This window comes from Tympanuchus pallidicinctus, unplaced genomic scaffold (genome assembly GCF_026119805.1).
Source record: "Tympanuchus pallidicinctus isolate F22 unplaced genomic scaffold, pur_lepc_1.0 scaffold28, whole genome shotgun sequence".
In the NCBI taxonomy this organism is placed as follows: Eukaryota; Metazoa; Chordata; class Aves; order Galliformes; family Phasianidae; genus Tympanuchus; species Tympanuchus pallidicinctus.
The window spans coordinates 904,169-925,231 of record NW_026294745.1 but is presented as its reverse complement, the minus strand read 5'-3'; the positions used below and the strand labels follow the sequence as shown (position 1 = coordinate 925,231).

The following is a 21,063-nucleotide window of genomic DNA, read 5'->3' as shown; positions in this document are numbered from 1 at the left end:
TGGTTCCAGCTGGGGTGGGCGATCCAGGTGAGATGTGCCAGAATGGGAACGCAGCCTTCCCAATGGGGAGAACCTCTGCTTTAGGACTTTTAATTAGTAATTAGTAATGATATTGAAATTAATGCCTTTACTTTGACAGGAATGAGCTGCCTGAGGTGGCAAGGTGACTTCTGCTGTGGTGGCTCCCACTGCTCTGTGGGGATGGGTTGGGGATAGGATAAGGATGTGATAAGAATGAGATGGGGAATGGGAAAGGGATGGAGATGGGAATGGGGATGGCAACGGAAATGGTGTTAGATGAGGATGGATGTAGGATAGGAATGGGGTAAGGATGGGAATGGGAATGGCATAGGGTGAGGATGGGGATGATGTGGGGATAGTATGGAAGTGGTGATAAGGTGGAAATGGGAATGAGGATGGGAATAGAATGGGGATGGGATAAGGATGAGATGGAGAATAAAGATGGGGATGAGATGGGGATAGGCACAAGAAGGACTGTGAATGGGGACAGGGCCAAGGACAGGCACAGGAGCAGAGATGAGGACAGTGACAGGATCTGCCAGGTGTCTCCTCCTGGGGCTGGCAGGCAGATCAGCTGCTGACCCTGAAGGAGCTGATATGACCGTGTTGGACAGCTGGCAGTGCTGCTGGAGATGATTTTCTACCAAGAAGGAGGGAGAGATGGGGGAGAAAGAGCCCCTTTTTCATTTTCCTTGGTGACCCCGGCATGGCTTTCCAGCTGGTAACGCTGGAAAAGCCAATGTGAGAGCAAGTTACTATATTTGCTCTCACCACTAATGTGTCTTTTTTATGCTGGATTCTGCTCACAAAAACTAGGACACGGCCATTACACGTGTCTGCTCTAAAGCTGCAGTAATCTCCTGCTCTCAGCCCAGGGACAGCAGGGCTGGTCCATAGGGTCCAGCCTGCCCTATGCGTTGCAGAGTCCCTGGGGCCACCAGGACTGCCAAAATACGCTCTTCCTTTCTCTCCGTCCTCCTTTTCATATGAAACTGGTGATGAATTCCCTCTTGCCAGAGGGGGAAAAAAGAATCCAGATGATTGCGTGCTCTCAGCTCATCTGTAACATGCAAACGAGGAAATGGAAACAGCAGAAAGAAATAATAAAGGCAGATTATGCTGCAGTGGGGAACGTTGGCTGCCATGGGCACTGAAATACAGTTGTCACTGCTGGATAAAATTCTCAGGTGAGGCTTCCCATCCCCCATGGGAATGTCCTGCTGCAATGGGCTGGGAGATGTGCAGAACTAGGAATAGGACCAGGAGGAGGATCAGGACTGAGACCAGGAATAGATAAGGACCTGGGCCAGGATCAGAACCAGGACCACAGCCAAGTCTAGGACAAAGACTAAGATTAGGACCAGGACAAGAATAAGGTCCAAGGATAAGGACCACATCTGGGACAGGGACCTAGACCAGGACTATAACCAAGACCAAGTCCTAGACCAGAACCAAGATAGGACCAGAAGCAGGGCTGTGGCTGTGACAGTTATGAGGCAGGCCCAGTTTGCAGCAGACAGCCCTGGGGCATTGCTGATTTGGGAAAAGGACAGCACCATCAGAGGCAGATGGTGGCTCTGTAAGCAGGCAGGGAGCCGGGGGCTGAAGCTGTTCTCCTTCAGGAAATGGTTTTACAGCTTCCATTGAAAAACAGCTCCTTCATCTTTTTACCAGCCGGAATTTTACTGGCAGTTAATTTGTGATGTACCACCCCCGTTCATCACACCAGGGAATGGCTGAAAAAGCCATTCCTTCAGTGCAGGAACGAGCAGACCCAGACTTTATGGGCTGTATTCTCCCTTCAATATCTTAACGTTATCAGGAATTAGCTGCAGCAATCTTCACGGCATCGTTCGGTGGAGGGCAGCTCTCAGCCAAGAGCAGGGTAATAATAATAAAAATACTGTACTCATCTCTAAGATAAAGGGAATGGCTCCAGATGGCATCGGCCAGGCTGGATTCTTTTGCAGGAAATAAAGAGAGGAGGTCTCAACCCATAGGGGCAACATCTGCAGGGGTTATGTCACCCGTGAGCTGCCCCATGTGGATTCCTGTAGTCGGAGGCTTTATCCCTTGCTGTGGGTAGGCCTTTTGCACAAAGCCTTATACACAATCCTGATCCATCCCCTCCTGCCCCAGCTGTCCCCTCCTGCTGTCCCATCCTTGCAGAGCTGTAATTTATCCATAGGGGAGATGACGTGTGTCCTCCTCCCCCAGGACCCTGACAAATGAGATGTTTTATTCCAGGACTTTATTCCAGGGAGGAAATAAATAAACAGAGAAACAGAAACCTCATGAATTTTTTAAAGCGCTTATCAAAATCTTTTCTTTCTTCCCCTCTTGTTTCCTAAAGCAGAGCAGGGAGCTCTCCCCTCCATCTACATCCTCTGCACTTCTCTTCCTTTCAATCCCTTAATCGTCTTCCTTCCAGCTTTAATCCACACATTCCCCTCTTTCTTCTTGTTTGTTTGTTTTATGTTTTAGTTCCCTGAGCTCCAAACAGTCACAAAAGCAATGCCAATACGTGGGAGGCCACATCCTTCCCGAATGAGCCATGCATACACGTGCAAGACCATCTTATCATATATCCCTCCTCTTCCTCCTTCTTCCCTAAAATGCTTTTGATGTTCAGCCTCTGATTCCATTCCGTGCTTGCAGAACTCTCCCATGAGGCTTGCATCGCCATCACTGCCATCCTAATGATTTAATTAAGAAAAAGCAGAGTGGGAGAGGTGTGAGCTCCTGAGGATGGCACCTGGGAGGCACAGTCCCTGGGGGACATGCTTGCTGCTCCCATGGGGCCGGGAACACAGTGCTGGGGATGGTCTCTAATGGATGTGATGCAACAGTGCAAAATGGAAAAGAAGAGGATGGGCAACCACCTGCACTGCTTGTGGAGGCTCATTGGTTTGCAGCACTTGTGTTTTTGCAGGTTCTCTCCTTCCTGGCTCCTGTCGCTCTGGTTGGCCAAAGTGGAGACAAGCATTGAGAACATGGGATCTGCTGGGTGTTGATTTTCATCAGCTGCTCCCTGATAACGCAGCTCTGCTGCCCCTGGAATTTTGGCATAGACATCACAGTAATGATTTACCACCCCCTGGCAAGGATATAAGCAATGAATGACCCAAAGGCATCTCCTCATCCCATTGGTTTCCACTTAGCGCAGTGTCTGTGAGCTCTGGACTCATCCTCTAATCGCAGAGTCATTAAGGTTGGAAAAGATCATCGAGCTCACCAAGTCCAAACCGCTAAACCACATCCCTCAGTGCCACATCTCCACACTCCCTGAACACCTCTTGGGATGGTGACCCCAATACCTCCTTGGGAAGGCAGGAGGGCAGCTCCAGCTCCACCACCACCCATTTGCAACATCCCAACCCCACTGCCTCCAGCACCCCAGGCAGCATGTGCTGCTCAAAAAGCTGACATTTCTGATCACAAAAGGACTCAGAGCGGTGGCTTCGAGAACAAACTTGGTTTTTTTGCATCACGGCTCATTAGTGGCACTGAGCAAGAAAGCAATAGCGAGCCATTTAAATTGTAGATTCTGACCTTTATGCTTAAGATCTTTTCAGACATCCTGTTTACAGCTTGTTTTGTTTTGTTTTTTTTGGTGTGTGCGTGTTCTGGCACTTCATAATCCTCAAAATGAGATTTTATGCTGTCTTCTTTTCTTTTTTTTTTACTATTATAATGCACCACGTCCTGCTACTTTTCCCCATTGAGGAGACATCCAGAGACAGCCCCAGAGAATTAGAAATATCTGAGAGCCCATAGATCAGCACTGCCACCTCCCTTCAGCCGTGGCCCTCTGGACACAATCCCATGTACATGCATGTACTCAACAAACATTACCTCAGTGCTGCTTCCCCTGATAAGGATGTTTAAAGAAACGTTGACATTGGCTTTCGGCTCCCAACCCAACATCCTTGACATAGAGGAGGGGTGGCATTGGCACTTGGGGACACTTCAGAACAATGTCAAATGTCCCCTGGCAATGGGTTAAGGATGGAAAATGCCATTCAATGTCTATAGAACATGGCCAAGCTGAAGCTCTGGAGTCCTCGATCCAGAATGATTTCCATTTATGCCCATGGGGAAGGTCCATGGGAAGCATTCCCCCTGCCCAGCATCCCCCAGTGGCTGCTAGACCTCACTCTCTCTCAAAAAAACCCTGAAACTCTCAGTTATTTTTTTGCAAATTCTAATTTTAGCCATCATCTCTCTGTTTTCTCACACGTACAGCCACACTCAGAACTGGCTTAATTCTTCTGCAGGCTGCAAAACCCACACGTTTGCATCTCACGGACATTTCCTCACTGCTCTCCCAGCTGTGAGATGTGAGATGCAGAGAGAAAGCAGCGAGGTCTTTGCAAGCAGCAAACTTCCCTCTGGCTGATGCCCATCCAGAGAACGCAGCGCAGCCCAGTAGGATTTGCAATTTGGGATTGCAATAGCTCACCGGGGAGCTGCAGGGATGGCAGCCCGGGTAGGAGGGAGGGCAGGAGGGAGGGAGGCCACACCGAGAAACCCAACGCGATAAAAATAGCGCCAAGCAGAGGCAGCACTCCCCATCTCGGTTTCCTATGGAAACGTCGCCGCCGTCTCTGCGTGCGTCTGCCCGGGGCAGCTTCGGATGCTCCATCGCACATGGATGCTCCGGCAGCCAGCAAGGACGGCGCTGAGGCTGCAGTTTCCCTCTGCGGGAGCGTTCCCAGCCGCCGTCCTTCTCTCACAGCTCAAGGCCGATCAACGAGAGCCCGGAGGCAGCCCCGAACGCCGTGACCCTACTGCTTTGAGGCCATCAGGAGGACAAACACCCCCCCGTCCAGCCCCCGTTACCCCCGCCTGAAACAAAGGCGCCGGGTGGGCTGCAGAAGGGGCCATGGCACGGACGGTTCCTGCCTTCATCACACCAACACAGAGGTATTCCTCCAGATTTGATCATTCCGGGCATGGGGGGTGGCACGGGGTGGGCTCAGAGGGGCTGCCCTCCAAACTCCCTTCTCCCCCCAGCGCTAAAGTTGCTGAGAAGAGAAGCGCAGGTTCAACCCCTCTCTCACCATGTTTTACCATCCCAATTTTTGCTGCTCCAGGGGAAGTTTCTAATTGATTTTTTTTTTTTGATTAATTGCTCTAGCTTCAGATAAAGGGGCAAACCTTATTTTTCATTCCCGGCTGGAAAATCGTGGGCTGAACCTGAGCGGTTGGGAGGTTTGCAGGGGTCGGAGTGTGGGTTTAGTGGGATCGGGTGGGTGCTGCATCCCTGCATCACGCAGAGGGACCGAAAAAGACATATCTGTAAAATAAAGAACCGAAGGGCACAAAGCAGCCGGTAGGGAAGGAGTTAAGCGCACGCAGCGCCGTAGGACCGAGTCGCAGCAGCTCCGGGCTGCGCGCAGCTCTGCGACCGAACCGAGAGGAACCCAGCGGTGGGGGATGGCCTGGGGGGGGTCGAACCACTGCCTGCCGCCCTCCGGCCCCGCTGCCCCCCCGGCTCCGAGGGGATGGAGCGGCGGCGGCGCAGGGACGGCGATATCGGAGAGCGCTGGGTGCAGGTAGGGGGGGTGATGGGGATGGGGGTTGTAAGCGAGAGGGTGGTTTGGGGGGTGGGAGGTTGGAAAAAAAAGAAAGAAAGAAAGAAAGAAAGAAAGATATAACATCCCCCAAAATGTGGCTATGTGGTTTTGCACTGCCTTCTTCTGCCAAAGCCATTGGTTTGGGTTTGGGCACAGGGACTCTCCTCCTTCCTGCGATCTGCAGGAGACTGGAGGATGACAATCTCCAGTCATGAGCCTCCCCCGTTTATTTGATCCTTTCAGCATCTTAGTGGAAGATTTTAATATGAAGCTAAAAAAAATAAAGCACGAAGAAGCAGGAGGCAAAGAGGAAGTGTGTGAAGGTTACCTTGAGCTGAGCACCGCTCTCCATTCCTGGCACCAGGACAGGGTTAAATAAAGTTTCCCAGTGGTGTGGAGCTGGGGAGCACTCTCTGGTAATTGGGTCCAGCCCTGGGATGCCCCTACTCACCCCTTCTCCTTCCCCCTCTGACTCTGCCGTAACTCCTGGGCAGGCTGTGCCCAATTTCCCCCTTCCCATGGACACATTCCCTTTCCTTATGTATCTGGGACCTCGGCCATGCACAGGGCAATGGGAGCAGCAGGGCTCTGGCTATGGATGCGCAGTGACCCCATTGTGTCACCCCACAAACAACCATAAGGCAGTGGGACATGGTGGCCCTGGGGCTTTTCTGTCCCCCAGACACTTCGATTTGGGAAGCACAGCAGAATTCGACTGAATGGAGGAAGCCCCAGATGCAGTGCAACCTTTTCCATTGCATGTTGGGATCTGCTTCAAATTCTCTTGCCGATGTGGGGCTATAAGAGCACCAGGATGCCATAGGGATGGGTTTGCAGAATAAGAAAAAAATCAGCCCCTCTGGGAAGGAGCTCTAAAATGAGAGCTGCAAAAACAAATCTTCTGTACTGTATTCATTTAAATAGGCTGCAGAAGGCATTGTCTGCTGCTCCAAAAGCTCATTTTCCTAATTGCCCCTGTGCTGTGAGTAATCCCAGATTACTGAGGGTGGAGCAAAGCCCCCATAGCAGAGGGTGAAGCGAGGGCTCTATGGGCAAATTATGTGAGATTTGGGACAGTCTGGGGGGCTACAGCTGCCAGCCCTTGGCTGATGGCCCCATGGACCTCCCATGGGCTTTGTGGGGTTTACGCCAATACACGCAGCATGCGGTTGGTCCCGTTGGTAGTGCTTATCCCCTCCGGTGCACATCTTGGCTCACTAAGGTATATTGAAACCCATAACTGGATTTTGAAGACTGGGCATAAAATACCTAGAACATAATGTGTATTAAGACTCATTAGGTTAAGCCAATTCCCAGCTACACAGAGTCATTTGAATGGAGTTAAATCACCTTTTTCACAGAGCTTAAGTGTCGAAAGGGTGCCAGCGTTGGGGATGGCTCCTTCTGCAGCTCTGAGTCTGAGGGAATGGGAGGGAGCCAGGAGCACTGAGTAACGTGGCTGAGGTGGGGGCAGTGTGCCCAAACTGCTGCTGGATGACATAGGACCAGCCTGGCCCTGTTTGCATCCAGACAGGTGTGCAGGAGAAGGTGTGCAGTTTGGAGAGGCGAAATGGCTGGGAGGGACGCACCAGGGAGGGATGCTCCTTCCACCAACCCTCTCGGGTTGTGCTGGAGGATACCTGAGTGCTAGGGAGAAGACAACACTACTGCAGAGTGCCAGGCCTCGGTGGTGTGGCGTGACTGCATGCTGCTCCCACAGCGTGGGGTGGGCGCAGAGAGGACACCATTCCTGGCAGTGGGGACATGGGGACACCCTGCAAATGAGCACTGTGCACTGACTCCTGCACAACAAGCAGTAGATTTTCCATGCTGTGCCATGGATCCTCAACACCATGGCCTGGATCCCGCATGAAACACACAGGATCCTGTGCATCATGCACTCGATCTTCCACGCTGTGCTTCAGATCCTGCACAGCATGAACCGGATCTTGCGTGCCTTGCAGCGGCTCCGGCAAAAGCTGTGTTGCAATCTGTGGAACATGCATTCTATTTCACACACTGTGCACATTTCCAGACCCAACGGTGCTGGCATGGTGCAGGACTGTGCTGGGAAGGGGGTCCTCACCCACACTGCACCACCCTGCCCTTCCCACCACCTCCAGCCCACCACTTGCTATTTTAAAGCCCTATTCTTTTCCTGTCTCTCCGATAAGAAATGCTAATGATGCGATGAAATTGGATAGTTCAATCGGCTTCTTCTCCTAATGGAACTCTTGTGTTCGTTAATTTGCTGTTTTTAATGGGCTGATTGTTCTCCTGTGCTGGGGGAACCACGTGAGCACTTCAGTGTGTTTTGCAGTGGTCAGATGTGAGGTGGTGCTTGAAGGCAGCTGAACCTTGTTGCTCACTAATTGTGGAGCAATTTGAAGAGGAGGCCCAGATGTATAAATTATCGGTGCTGCATTCCTTCAGATCATGAGCAACTGCTAAGTTCTGCTGGGACTTCTGCCTGCTATCCCTGGGTGCTAAGGGGATGAACCTTGGGAATTAAGGAGGTAGGCAAGGATCTGGCCCTGAGGATGGGGGTATCTTGGGTGCTTCTGGGGGTGAACTCCATGTTTCTCCCCAGGCTAGTATCCTAGAAAGCATTGCTGGGAGCATTTGGGCACTGGAGGTAATGGAGTGAGGAGGGTGGGGGAATAAAGGCATCACCATGGGGTGGTTGATAACAGTGTTATTGTATGCTGTTGGCCCCAATGATGCCCTGAGCCCCTGCTGGGTCAGGATGTGGTTCTGCTTGCTGTTTGTAATCCTTAGCCAGCAAGGGAACGGTAAGGCAAGAGCATTATCTCCTCCAGACAATTAGCAGAGGCATTAATGGAATATATGCAAATGTGCAGTAATTGACCTGCAACTCTGCAGTTCATGATGGAGAAGGATGAGCTCCAGATGGCTTAATGAGAGTAATTGAAGCCTCTTCTTTATATGCAGCACTGCCTTGCTGTAGCCCAGCAGGAATGGGGCTGGGGGGAGATGAATGGGGATGGGAACATGGAAAGGGACAGAGGAGCTTGGAGGTGTCCACCAATGCAGGAGCTCAGATAGCGTGTAGTCTCCTTGTTTGGCTGCTACTCTGTCTTTACTCTGCCTTTATTCTACTTTTACTCACTTTCTGGGGCTGGTGAGAGGTCAGTGCGTGGGGACCGTGGGTTGTGGATCCCAGCGAATGGGTTCTTTGTAGGCTGTGCATAATTCATTCAAGAGGTGATTGAGTAACTAGGCTGGGAACCATAATTAAAATATTTATGTATAATTCATGCCATATGTTCCACCAATATTTTTTATTTAATCAACTGAAGACAGATGGCAGGAACATAGAGGCCATTAAACTAATAGCACTTTGTTTTTCCATTTATTTTCCTCTCCTTTCCTAAAATAAGATGAGCAAGTGACAGGCAGCAGAGCCATAGGTCATGGGAATGTTGGGGCCCACAGTGCTTGTGACATATCCCACTAACAGACGCCTTCTCCTTGGCTTGCAGGTGGAACTTTCTCACCCTGAGACTGAAATGAATGGAGAACCTCAGGGCTGGTGATGCACCCAGGAAGTTCTTGCTGCTCATCTGCAGGGTGCACAGCCCTGGTTGTGATAGAGATGCCTGTGGGATCATCTGCTGCTGAGAGCTGCTGCACCCACTGATCTGCTCCAAAGCTCCATCTGTTCCCCATGGTCCTCCATGCTGCTATGTCCCTCCGGGAGGCTCATCCAGGAGGGGAATAATGCAGAATCCCCCACAGAGGAGAGCATCTCCCTGGTTCTCCAGGAGGGATGAAGATGCTATGGCCAAGCTATGGGTAAAATTCCAGCGCTCCTTTCGGCGGAGACCTGTACGCTTCTTCACACTTCTGGCTCTCTACTTGGCAGCTGGCAGCTTGGTTTTCCTGCACGCAGGCTTCACTGGGGAGCCCCGGGTAGCAGGGAGCCAGCGCAGCCCTGGGGCAGGCGAGGGGCTGGGACTGCCTTACCTGGGGGGCACGCGGCTGAGCCGAGGTTTCCCAGAGGTGGCAGTGGGCCGGCGGCGAGGGCACTGGTTCAAGGGCATGGCCAAGGAACCAGCAGAGAGGAGCAGAGTGGGTGAACACAGTGCGGTGCGGAGCCGAGCACCCAAGAGCCGGGGCGGCCGTGAGAAGGAGGAGGACAGAGGTAAGGGCTGACTGGATACATCTGGGGTGGCCTTGTGCTGAAATCCAAGGAATTTTGGTCCTGCATCGTGTTGGTGAAATGTTTCTGAGCACGTGGCACTAGTACACGGGTATTTATTGATGAGCTATGTGGATGGCATGAGTAAGTTGGGCTGTCTTCCTTCCCACTGGGCTGTCATGCACACCCATGGGTGCATGTGCCTTGCTTTGGAAACTATTGGTCCAGAGGATGCTCTGGGGAGGATTGTCTTCTTCATCCCTCCCTTCTCAAATACCAATCATCCACTGCACCTACTCCATTTTTGCTCTGTGCATCATTGTGCTCTAGGTTGCAGCTTGCAGTGAAGGGTGCTTTGGGACTGCCTGAAGGGAGGGATGCTCAAGGACTGTGCTGACAAGTGGAAGCATGGAGATGTGGCTTTTGGGGACTTAGTTTAGTGGGGATGGGTTGACAGCTGGACTCAATGATCTTGGAGGTCTTTTCCAACATTAATGATTCTGTGATACGTTGATGGTTGGGCTTGATGATCCTGAAGGTCTTTTCCAATCATCTGATGATTCTGTGGCATCTCAGCCCCAAGAACTCCCGTCCTTTGAAAATTCAGGATCAGTCTCATTGGCCCAAATGAACACTGAAGCCTGACATGCATGCTGGGCTTGGCCAGGAGCTCCCTGCCCGTGGTGTGGTGTTGAGCAGGAGCGTTATTAATGAACAAGCATAAGTGAATGCAGTAGTTCTCATTGATTTTTAAAATGTCATCTATTTATCCCGAAGGCAGCTGAAGGCAGAGTTCCATGCTTGCTGACACGCTCTGAAGCCGTGTGGTGATCTGAGACAGCTTTGCACATCTGGTGCTGGCACCCAGTGCCTGCAAAACCCAAAGAAACACAGAGGAAAGTTTCCACTGTGATTCTGCCTTGGGGTTTGCCAGGCATGCCCCCTCCCTGCTGGCTTTGTGACCCCTTGGCAAGGCAGCAGCTCACCTTTTCGGTTCAATGGGAGAGATGTTAAGATTTGTTGTCAGTAATAAAGTGGGCTGGTGAGGAGCAGCAATACAGCTTGCCACGGTACAGTGCACCCGTGGCAGCAGTGTAATGGATCACTGTGGTATTTAGGGCAATCGCTGCAGTATTATCCATTACAGGAAACGCAGAATGAAGTCAGCAGCAGAGTGGTAACTATTGGAAAGGTGTTTGGCTGTTGTTGGGCTCTCTGCTGCTTTCTTGTGTCCCCTGAGCCCCACAGGATCATGGTTGCTGAACAGCATGAGAGCCAAGGATGTCCCCATGTTCCTGCCATCATTCTGCAAGGTTCAAATGTCCTGGTGCCAGGGATGTCCCATTTGTATGAGCACCTGCAGATTTATGGCTGCCTGCAGATGGAGGTTGAGCGAGGCTGCTCCAAGTGATGGGGCACTGCTTGTAAAACTGCTTGTGGTGCTTAAGGCACTTTCTTGAGTTAAAATGGGACCGAGAGAAGCTCCCTGCGGATGACATTCCCGCCCTGATGCTTGCATCCCATTGAGTTTGTGTGGTGCACAGGGGCCATGGAACACTCTGTGCCATGTGCAGCCTTGATGTCCTGTTAATGCCAACTGACACATCCAAGACCTTGCCAGATGGTTAGCGAGAAGGAGCTGTCAGTCACCATGAAAACATGTTGTACCTGTATGCGTTGCAGCCTCCTATAGTCTTTGCTGGGCTCCTCCAGCTATGGTGCACAAGCAAGCAGTGGCACAGAGGGGAAGCAGCCATGTGGGCACTCAGCCAGAGATGTCCCCACACCTCTCCATGCCAGAGAGGGGTTGCAACATGGAGCAATGGGCTTGATTTGTTGCATCCAGATAATCCTTGCCTGTTGCTGAAGGTTTCCTGGTGGTGGGTACCGTCTGTGATAGTGCTGTGCACAGTGATTTTTGGGAAAGCATCTGCAGAGGAGCTTCACGGGGCTGGGGAATGGCTCAGCCTTTGATCAATGAGCTGGAAAATCAGGGGCAGGTATTTGTTTCAAGCATCACTGCAGCACAGCCCTGAGAAACACCTTGGTTCTGTATTTAGCTAGCTAAACAGCTTGAGCAGGGGAGAAAAGAGGGTGGACAGATGGACAGTGGTGCTGCCTAGCCTGGGGTCCACCCAGCAGCCAGCCCCTCACTCCCCCATTGTCCTTTCATCTCCCTCATTATTCCAGTTGCCTTCCTAATAAGTTGCAGCACACATATGTCAAGAGCGATGGATTGAACGTAATGCACATCAGTCACTGGTGCTGTGAAAATTGCCAGAGCAATCCTGTGCTGGTTAGATCTGTCATGAATTAAATTAGCTGACCTGCCGAAACCTGCTCAGCGCTGCAGAAATGCCAAGTTATGCTGAGAGCAATTGGGAGTAACGAATGATGACTGCGTGGTGGCTTGAGTTATTAGGAATGTTGCTTACTGCTTTCCTCCACCCCATCCCTGGGCTGGTTTGGATAACCAGATTGCAGCATGGATGGGGCTGTGTACAATGGCATGGCAGCAATGGGGTGTGCAGGATGTGGGGCTGCTGCAGGGCCCTCAGCAGATGCACAATGCAGGCAGGAGGTGGGAAATGGTGACATTTTGGTAGGGAGGGCATGCTGTGTTAAGGCATCTCACTGTTGGTTTGGTGTAGGGGTGGAGAGGCACAGCTGGGTGGGTCTTGTCCACAGTGGGCACAGCTGTGAGGACATAACTGTTCTCAGATTATTGGAAAAGGCTAGATTTATCAAATGAATGACTTCGTTGTAACTATTTATTCTGTTCTGTTCCCTGTCCACCAGCATCCTCATTTGCTCTCAGCGCAGCCATCACTCTTTACTTTGCCAACTGTTACTGCTGGGCAAATATTGTCTGTGTCGATGTCTCAGGGAAAAAATGAGTTCCTGGCTGAAAGAATTTTGGTTCGCGCTGCATTTCTCCTTAACCCCATACCTCTGTTCCCATCCACGTCCTCCTGAGGACCCTTTGGTTCCTCCCTGCCCTGAGTTGCCAGGGCGCCACAACACATCCCTATCAGAAATAACAAAAATCATCACCATCTGCAGGCTCTGACCCTCTCCTCTCCCTCCCCAGCCAGGTACGTTGGTTGCTACGTGGACAACACTCGGAGCCGCACGCTGCGCGGCGTGTCCTTCTTTGACTACAAGAAGATGACAGTCTTCCGTTGCCAGGACAACTGTGCTGAACGGTAGGGTGGGGAGCAAGCACCATACCTTCATTAATTTCCATGCATCCATCAGACTTCTCTGCTGCCGCTGCTCTCTGCCCCAGCTGCTCCTCTCCCCTTCTTCTGCCCCCCTCTTCTTTATTTTCCTTTAGATGTGTGTCATTTTGATTTATATATTTTGCTGGGAATGTGAGAAAATAGTTTTACTCCTCAAGAAAAGGGTCAGGGGTTGATGGGTTCTGTTCAGTGCTATTTTCCTGTGGACAGGGGGCTGTAAGTGCCCAAAGGTTGTGTTGGGCTCTTCTGGCAATGCAGTGGTGGCCTCATCACCCATTCATCCCCTCCGCCACCATCCCCAGACCCAAGGACTGTCCTTAGCACAGATCTTACCCCAGTGCCAACCCCTGTTCCCTGTTCCATGCCCAGCGCTTACCCCTCTTTCCCCCCCCCAGGGGCTACCTGTACGCAGGGCTGGAGTTCGGTGCTGAGTGCTACTGTGGCCATAAGGTTCAGGCACCCAATGCCAGCGAATCTGAGTGCAACATGGAGTGCAAGGGTGAACGGAGCAGCACCTGTGGTGGGGCCAACCGTCTCTCCATTTACCGCCTGGAGCTGGCCCAGGAATCTGCCCGACGCTGTGAGTCCACGCTCCCTGAAAATGGGGATCCCACTTGGGGGTCAAATCCTGGTGTCCCCACTGGCGTGTTACTGGGGGTTGTAAGGCTCTATGAACCAAATTAGCTAGGAAACGTATCACATCAATAGGGGATGAGAATGGTTCAATAATGGGCTCATTCCACTCACTAAAGCTGGCTCCTTACAGCTGGCCAAGCTGGCTGATGGCACTGGGATTAGCTCCATCTGGATTTGTGGGGGTTTTTTGGGTTCCATCATGTGCTGTAGCTCATGCAGCCATAAGCAAGGCACACCTCGCTGCAGGGGAATTTTGGTTCTTCCCCATTGAAGGATGCATTCCTGGGTAGTTTTCCAAACACCTCGCAGAGAGGAGCTAGCTAAAATCCAATTAGAAAAGAGTTAACAAGCTCAACCTGATGGGTTTGCTCTCCCTGCAGATGGCAGTGCGATATTCCGGGGCTGCTTCCGCCAGCCAGACAATGTCACCATTGCTCTGCCTGCCAGCCAGCCCATGCCCAACATGTCTGTGGACAAGTGTGTGGACTTCTGCACTGAGAAGGTACTGAGGTTTGCACACAAAGCTGAGCCAGCAGATGCGTCATGCTAGATAGATCTGCATCCCATTTAGTGTGATGTTGTTGTTGTTTATGAATGATGAAACTTGCTGTCCTGTGACTCATCAAAGGGTGTCACCCTGGGGAAAGGAGATTTGCTCCTGCCCAAATGCTTTGCCTGAGATCAGCAGCCCTGGCTCTGCCCGTGGGCTTGCAGTAGGCCTCCAGCAAGATCGTCATAGAACTATTAAAGTTAGATTGTAAAGTCCAATGATCAACCTATCCCCACCATGCCTGCTCATAGAGTCATACAGTTGTGGAGGTTGGACAAGACCTCCAAGATGATCAAGCCCAACCGCCAGTCCATCACCACTAAGCCCAATAACCTTAAGTGCCACATAAATTACCTCAATGGGGCTCTGAGGGTGTCCTGTCCATGTGCCCATCTCCACAGGAGTTCCCGCTGTCGGTGCTGGCTGGCACTGTCTGCCGCTGTGGCTTCCCCACCACGCTTTTCCCCCTGCATGAGCGTGAGGATGAGCAGCTCTGTGCCCAACGCTGTGCTGGAGAGGAGTTTGAGAGCTGTGGCACCACCGAGTTCCTGCTTGTCTACCAGACCCAGGTGCAAGGTGGGCACGGGACAGGGGCACTGGGTGGCTGCGGCTTCATCCATCCCACAGGCAGCTGCTCTGTAATAGCTATTTGCCATTCATTAGGAATCACGATTTATTTTAATTTCTCAGGAAATAAATCGTCCCCTGAACAAACACTTTTAATTACTGCTTAAATCAGATGCAGGAAATTGCAGTTTGCCATCTGCCTCCAACGAGATCCATCCTTGCTTGGGTTTTTCTTTTCTCCTGTCACTGAGCTGTGGTGTGCAGCCAGCAGGTGAACCCACCTGTATGTTGGAAATCATGGGGGGAGAAAAGGCTGGGAGCAAGGACAGACTGCCGAGAGCAGCTCCTACCCCATATAGAAGAAATGGATGGAAATAAAAGTGCAGTATTGGTTGGAATGGAGGGAGATGCTGCAGGCTGACCCAATTCTCCCCTCACAGACAACCGCTGCATGGACCGCCGGTTCCTGCCCACCCGCTCCAAGCAGCTTGTTGCCCTGGCCAGCTTTCCTGGGGCTGGGAACACTTGGGCACGACACCTGATTGAGCTCGCCACTGGCTTCTACACTGGCAGCTACTACTTTGATGGGTCCCTCTACAACAAAGGTGAGTGGGGGGGTGTAATGTGATGGAGTTGGGTATCCAGCTCCACCTGTATGGGGGGAGACAGAGTGCTGACGCTGTTCTGCACCACCTGGTCTATCCTGGTGAAACAGGGACCCAACCTCACAAGCATGAGCTCTACCTGTAACCTCCCTGTGCTGTGTTTTAGTCTATGCAAAGTACAATTTGGACACAGCTGATAGATCTGCATTGCTTGAGTGTGTTTCAACCCATGATGGGTGTTGGAACTTCAGGGCAGTATTTCTGTCTTCACCACTGCAGCAGTGATGGGAACTGGCCTCCCATGGAAAGGCTCCAGGGAAGGCTGCTGCATGCAGGATTAAACAGCAAGGAAAAATTGCAAAAGAAAAAAATCTTGAGGCACGTAAGAAGCATTTTCAGGCAAAAGTCAGCTTCTCAAATAACACAAGCTGTTGCAATGGAGGAGAAAACACCAATTCCCCCATTTTACAGCCATTTGTCACTGTTTTATCTGAACTTCTTGTGGTGCCAGCATGCATGTGAAAAGCCACCGCTATGTTTTGGGCCTTTTCCCCTCTTAGTTCATCCTCAGAACTTAGAAATGGTAATGACAGCAATGATAGCTATAGAACTGTTGTATGTACTGTGACAGGGTTCAAGGGTGAGCGGGACCACTGGCGGAGCGGGCGGACGATCTGCATCAAAACCCATGAGAGTGGCCAGAAGGAGATCGAGGCCTTTGATGCTGCCATCTTACTGATCCGCAACCCCTACAAGGCACTGATGGCAGAGTTCAACCGCAAATACGGGGGGCACATCGGCTTTGCTGCACATGCCCACTGGAGGGGCAAAGGTAGGATTGTGCTGATCCATGCGTAGCCAATCCATGGTGCCACCGTGTTGCCTCTCCTGGGGTGAGGAGCATCCTGTAGGCTTGCAACCAGTAGGGTTATTGTGCAATTGTATAATCATTAAGGTTGGAAAAGACCTCTAGGATCCTCAGCCCCACCATCAACCCATCACCACTGTCTCCACTTGTAGAATGTAGAATCATTAAGATTGAAGACCTCCAAGATCACTGAGCCCAACCTGCCCTCCCCATGCCCATTGTGTCCCCCAGTGACAGATCTCCACAGTTTGAGAGGATGGTGACCCTACCTCCCTGGGCAGCCTGTGCTGATGAATCATCACTCTTTCTGAGAAGATATTTTTCCTAATTTCCAACCTGACTCTCCCCTGACCAAGCTTCAGTGCTTCAATGTCTTTCTTGTAGTGCGGAGGTTGGGTGTGAGGGAAGAAATTCTGCCTCTCACAAGCAGCTCTACAAGGCAAAGAGCCTCAATGCACATGTCTTGGTGCACAGAGAGAAAGAAGAGATTAAAAATTAATGGCACTGGTGAAATGTTTCCACATGTCACCACAGAGCTGGGACAGTCAGTGCTGTGCTACCACCAGCACAAGGACGCCCTCCTCAGGGCAGACTTCTGCAGGGTGAAAATAGCACCATAGCTGCTTATGGTAAATTCCATCCCCTTCCCTTGGGCCATGCCAGCAGGTTCGGCATGCCCGGCTGCTCACGGAGAGCCACCTTCCCGTGCACAGACAGCTTGCAGAGGCTTGTTAATTATAGCAATTTACAAATTGCTGTTGTGGAATTGACTTCATTGGAAAGAGTTAAAATATTTAGCTTGATTGAACATCTGCTACCCTTAATTCAGAGTTTATTTAAGGGGATCTTTTTCTGTTGTTGCAGTGATGTGCCTGGATTTCGTTATTACCATGTGCTTGATGCCAACAAAGACACTTTGGTTGTGAACTGAGCCCTCCCTAGCATCCAAACACCCCCAGCACCCACAGGGAAGCCCCCTGAGCTCCAGCCCCATGCAGCTGTGTACAGCATGTCCCACTGTCATCTCATTTGTACCCACAGCTGTGGGATACAAGAATTGCTCCTGGTTCATACCCAACCCAAAGAGGATGCGTGTTTTAATGTGTCTTTACCTCCTGGGTCAGTTGTCAGATTAGTTAAGCTTTTGCTCGGCTTGCTTAGAAAGGTGAAGGTCTGCCATCACTTGAGGTCTTTAGTTGGGTTGAGGTTTGCCTAGAAGCATAGGTCACCATGGTCCATGAGCCCAAGTTTCTCCTGCAGAAAGTCCTGATCAACATCCCACTCTATTTCCTTCTCTGATTTTTGGGGAAATTCAATAGATGTTGGAAAATGCTGGATGTGGCCATGGGCAGCCAGGGTTTTGCTACAAGCAAGCAGGGCCCGAAGGCTCAGCAAAATCCCTATTTTTTTTCCATGACATTAATTTTATGATGTCCCTGGAGCAGTTCCAAAGCAAAGTTTTATGTGATATGATTACACAAGGTGAATTGTCCTGTATCTGTTTAATGAAAGAGATACTGTGTTTAATGATTCTTTGGGGAATTAAATACAGTTCAGCTATTAATCAGGCATTGGTTTCTTGGGGAAGAGAGGAAGAGGCAGATGCCCAGAACTTCTTGCATCGTGAGCCGTGCACAGAGTGCATTTCCAGGACCGTTGTTTCTTGTTATCGATGTTTATTATCCTTTTTATCCCAATTTTTATGCAGAGATCAATTAGCCAAGCAACTGGGGCTAAGTGAGACATGCCAGTGTCCCAGGAGATGTTTTGCCTTGTTAAGTCCCTATAGACCAAGCCACCAGAGCTGGGAGATAGTAACACAAGGATCCCAGGGCCACTTAATGCTCACCCTTTCTGTCCCCATGCTCCTTGCAGAGTGGCCAGAGTTTGTGGCCAACTACGCACCGTGGTGGGCGACCCACACGCTGGATTGGCTGCGCTTTGGCAGGAAGGTGCTGGTGGTGCACTTTGAGGACCTCAAGCAGGACCTTTTCAAGCAGTTGAAGCGCATGGTGGGGCTGCTGGGCATCGCCGCCTGCGAGGACCGCCTGCTGTGTGTCGAGGGGCAGAAGGATGGCAACTTCAAGCGCTCGGGTTTGAGGAAGCTGGAGTATGACCCCTACACCCCTGAGATGAGGAAGATGATCAGTGGATACATCCGAACGGTGGACGCAGCTCTGAAGCTCCGCAATCTATCGGGGGTGCCGGATGACTACTACCCGAGGTGACCGTGATGCTCGGGGGACCTGCCCCTGCCTGGGGAGGAAAGGATTGATTTCCTCTACCTGCTTCCACCCAGTGGGTGGCTTTCTTGTAATTCTCCATCTGCTGCTATGAGCTGTTAATCAACCCCCTGCATGAGAAGCGCTCGCTCCCCAGCCATTGCTCAGCTTGCTTGGTTGATATCTTCACAGAGCTGGGCACCAAGGGGACGCATGGTGCCCTGCCACCTCTGCTGGTCCCTGTCCCCATCCTGCAGGTGGGCCCCTGCCCTGCTGGACATTGTGGAAGTAGGTAAATTGGGTGGCGTGGGGCTGAGCAGCTCCATCTCACTCCTATGTTGGCTGCTGCAGCATCCTTAGCAGTGCAAGCAGCTGTTTGCTTGCATGGATGCTGCGATATTGGGGCCCTGCCTCCCTGGGGCATGAGTTGGCTTTGGTGGCTGTCCCTATGCTTTGTGCACTTGCAGAACAGCTCCTCTGGGTCTCCAGTAGAGATGGAGATAATTCCAACAATGGGGAAACACAGTGTGAGGGGCAGCACTACAGGATGCAATGAGGTGAGGTGGTCATGATGCACTGGTTGGGTTGTCTCTGGGTTCTTTGGGAGCCACCTCTGTGTGTGGTGATTGGAGCACTGACTCTGGATGGAGCAGCATGCAGCGCCTGTGGGAGCATCCATTCCTCATTGCAGAAGTTTCCAAGCCAGAAAAAAAAACCTAGGGAGTTGTTTTGGGTGAGGGTGAAGGAATGGGGGTCTGGATGAGACCAGCTCCAAGTCCTGACTGTGACACTGAGGGCCTGGGCATGGAGAACAGCTTCTGCCCTGGCCACGGGGAAGGAGGAAACCAAAGGAGTTCTGTGTCTGGAAAGCATCTGTAAAGCTGGTTCTGTTTAGGGCTGCATGCTGCCCCAGACACCTCAACACAGCTGGGTCCCTACCTTCCCTCAGATGGATGGAGATGCAAAAGCCATATCTTGTCTGCAGCCTTTTCTAGAGTTAAATGCTCAATGGTTGGCTTTTAACTCTTGATAGCGAGAGACATGTGTGCACAGGTCCAAAATCTACAGGAAGCAGTTAACCTACACTCAAAGAAAAAGAAGAAAACTCTACTGGATAAGGAGATTATCAATAAAATATATTTTTCTAACGTGCGTGCGGAGCTGACAGCGCCTAAGGAGGGGGGGGGTGTCTCTGTGCACGGGGAGCCACTCACCCATGAATGTATTTTGCAAAGAGTGTGCTGGTGTTCCCTGTCCTGCACTGCAGGCTGGTGGCTGCCTACCTCTGTCAGAACAAATCCTCAGGTCAACCCAGCTATTAAAGAGTTCTGTTGCTACCCTGCCTCCCCGTGTGTTTGTGAGGCTGTGATCTCAAGGCTGGCTGGTGACACTCGGCCCCAGCGCTAATTGCATTAATGACATCCCTGCATTCAGAGCACTGATGAGGCAGCTCGGTCCTGGCAGCTTTCCTACCCTGCCAGTGTCCTTAAAGGAAGGTTTATTTGGGTGCCCCATGTGAGCAGAGAGATTTACTGCCAACTTTATTTCCATTGCCTCTTATCATGCCTGAGGCTCTATAAAAAGAATGGTTTTGGTGGGATTTGTGCTGCACTGGCAGCAAGGAGACCATGTTTGGGGCATCATTGGCTCTGCCCAGCATCAGCTCTGAGAGGCACAGCAATCCTAAGTAGTAAAAAATCTCTTTTCTGCAATGTCTGCTAGCTCTGTCAGCAGCTATAGGCTGGATGGGTTGCCCTGGTAACAGTGCCTGCACCAAAACTGCCTGCATTTCCCCCAATTCTGTGTGGGTTTGGTGCACAGCCAGCAGCAGTGGGAGGGAATAGGGATCTGATAGCATGGGTACGGGGATGGGACAAGGATGGGGATGGAGATGGGAATAGGAATCTAACAGCATGAGGATGGGGATGGAACAAGGATGGGGATGGGAAAGGAATAGGCATGGGATGGGAATGGGAAGGGATAGGCTAGGGAGTGTTTCTCTTCCCAGCCATGCCAAAGGCATTTTCTTGGGATGAATTGAGCCCTCAAGCAGGACTCCTCTTCCTCCTAAATTATATTGCACACTAAGCTCATGCTGCTCCTTGAACAGGGGGGAGAAAGCACCTTAGCAGCATAACACAGAAGCTGCGACAGCACTTTTACAAAAGCTATAAAATGTATGGGAGATGAGAGTGATAAATCTGAGCAGCAGTAATATTCACCTCCTACAAAAGAAGCATGTTTATTTATCGTTTTTACTATTTTCTGTAAAATTTACAGTTGATGATCTGCCTGAATGCAGTGGGGGATAATTTAAACATGTCTCCGGCCTGCCTGGAGCTGGGGAGAGGGAGATGATAGCATGTTTATTCTGTTTTTTTTGTTGTTTTTTTTTTCTTTCCTAAAATCCATTTCCAAATAAAGGGTGAGATTTACTGGGGAAGTAAAGCACGGCTTTATTTCAAGGCTCTGACAGCTAATTGAAAAAGAACAGTCATTAAAGGATGGTAATGTGTTCTACAGAAATGATTTTGGTATATTCTGCAGTAATTTCCCAAATGGCTGCGTGAAATGAAACCCAGACCAGAAGCTGTGAAGAGATGGAAGAAAG

The 21,063-nt window shown here is 51.0% G+C and overlaps 1 protein-coding gene across 4 annotated transcripts; it reads left to right on the top strand.

Moving 5' to 3' along the window:
- Positions 1 to 4,306: 4,306 nt before the first annotated feature.
- On the top strand, positions 4,307 to 20,115 carry WSCD2 (WSC domain containing 2). 4 transcript variants are annotated; one of them, XM_052691309.1, is made up of 10 exons: positions 4,307 to 4,449; positions 4,760 to 4,947; positions 9,104 to 9,765; positions 12,854 to 12,968; positions 13,400 to 13,584; positions 14,021 to 14,142; positions 14,592 to 14,766; positions 15,198 to 15,362; positions 15,994 to 16,194; positions 18,106 to 20,115. In XM_052691309.1, exons 3-10 carry the CDS (start codon positions 9,342 to 9,344, stop codon positions 18,456 to 18,458), a joined length of 1,740 nt encoding a protein of 579 aa, XP_052547269.1. In that variant the 5' UTR covers positions 4,307 to 4,449; positions 4,760 to 4,947; positions 9,104 to 9,341; the 3' UTR covers positions 18,459 to 20,115. The 4 variants fall into 4 exon arrangements, with proteins under 4 accessions (XP_052547269.1, XP_052547271.1, XP_052547270.1 ...); XM_052691311.1 differs by lacking the exons at positions 4,307 to 4,449; positions 18,106 to 20,115 and adding an exon at positions 17,095 to 18,000 and having other exon boundaries at positions 4,520 to 4,947; XM_052691310.1 differs by lacking the exons at positions 4,307 to 4,449; positions 4,760 to 4,947 and adding an exon at positions 5,408 to 5,579.
- The last annotated feature ends 948 nt before the right edge of the window (positions 20,116 to 21,063 follow it).

Coding starts and splice junctions, on each gene's coding strand:
- WSCD2 (XM_052691309.1), top strand. CDS start 9,342: ATGCAGAATCCCCCACAGAGGAGAGCATCTCCCTGGTTCTCCAGGAGG. Junction 14,767..15,197: donor CTACCAGACCCAGGTGCAAG/GTGGGCACGGGA, acceptor CTCCCCTCACAG/ACAACCGCTGCATGGACCGC. Junction 15,363..15,993: donor TGGGTCCCTCTACAACAAAG/GTGAGTGGGGGG, acceptor GTACTGTGACAG/GGTTCAAGGGTGAGCGGGAC.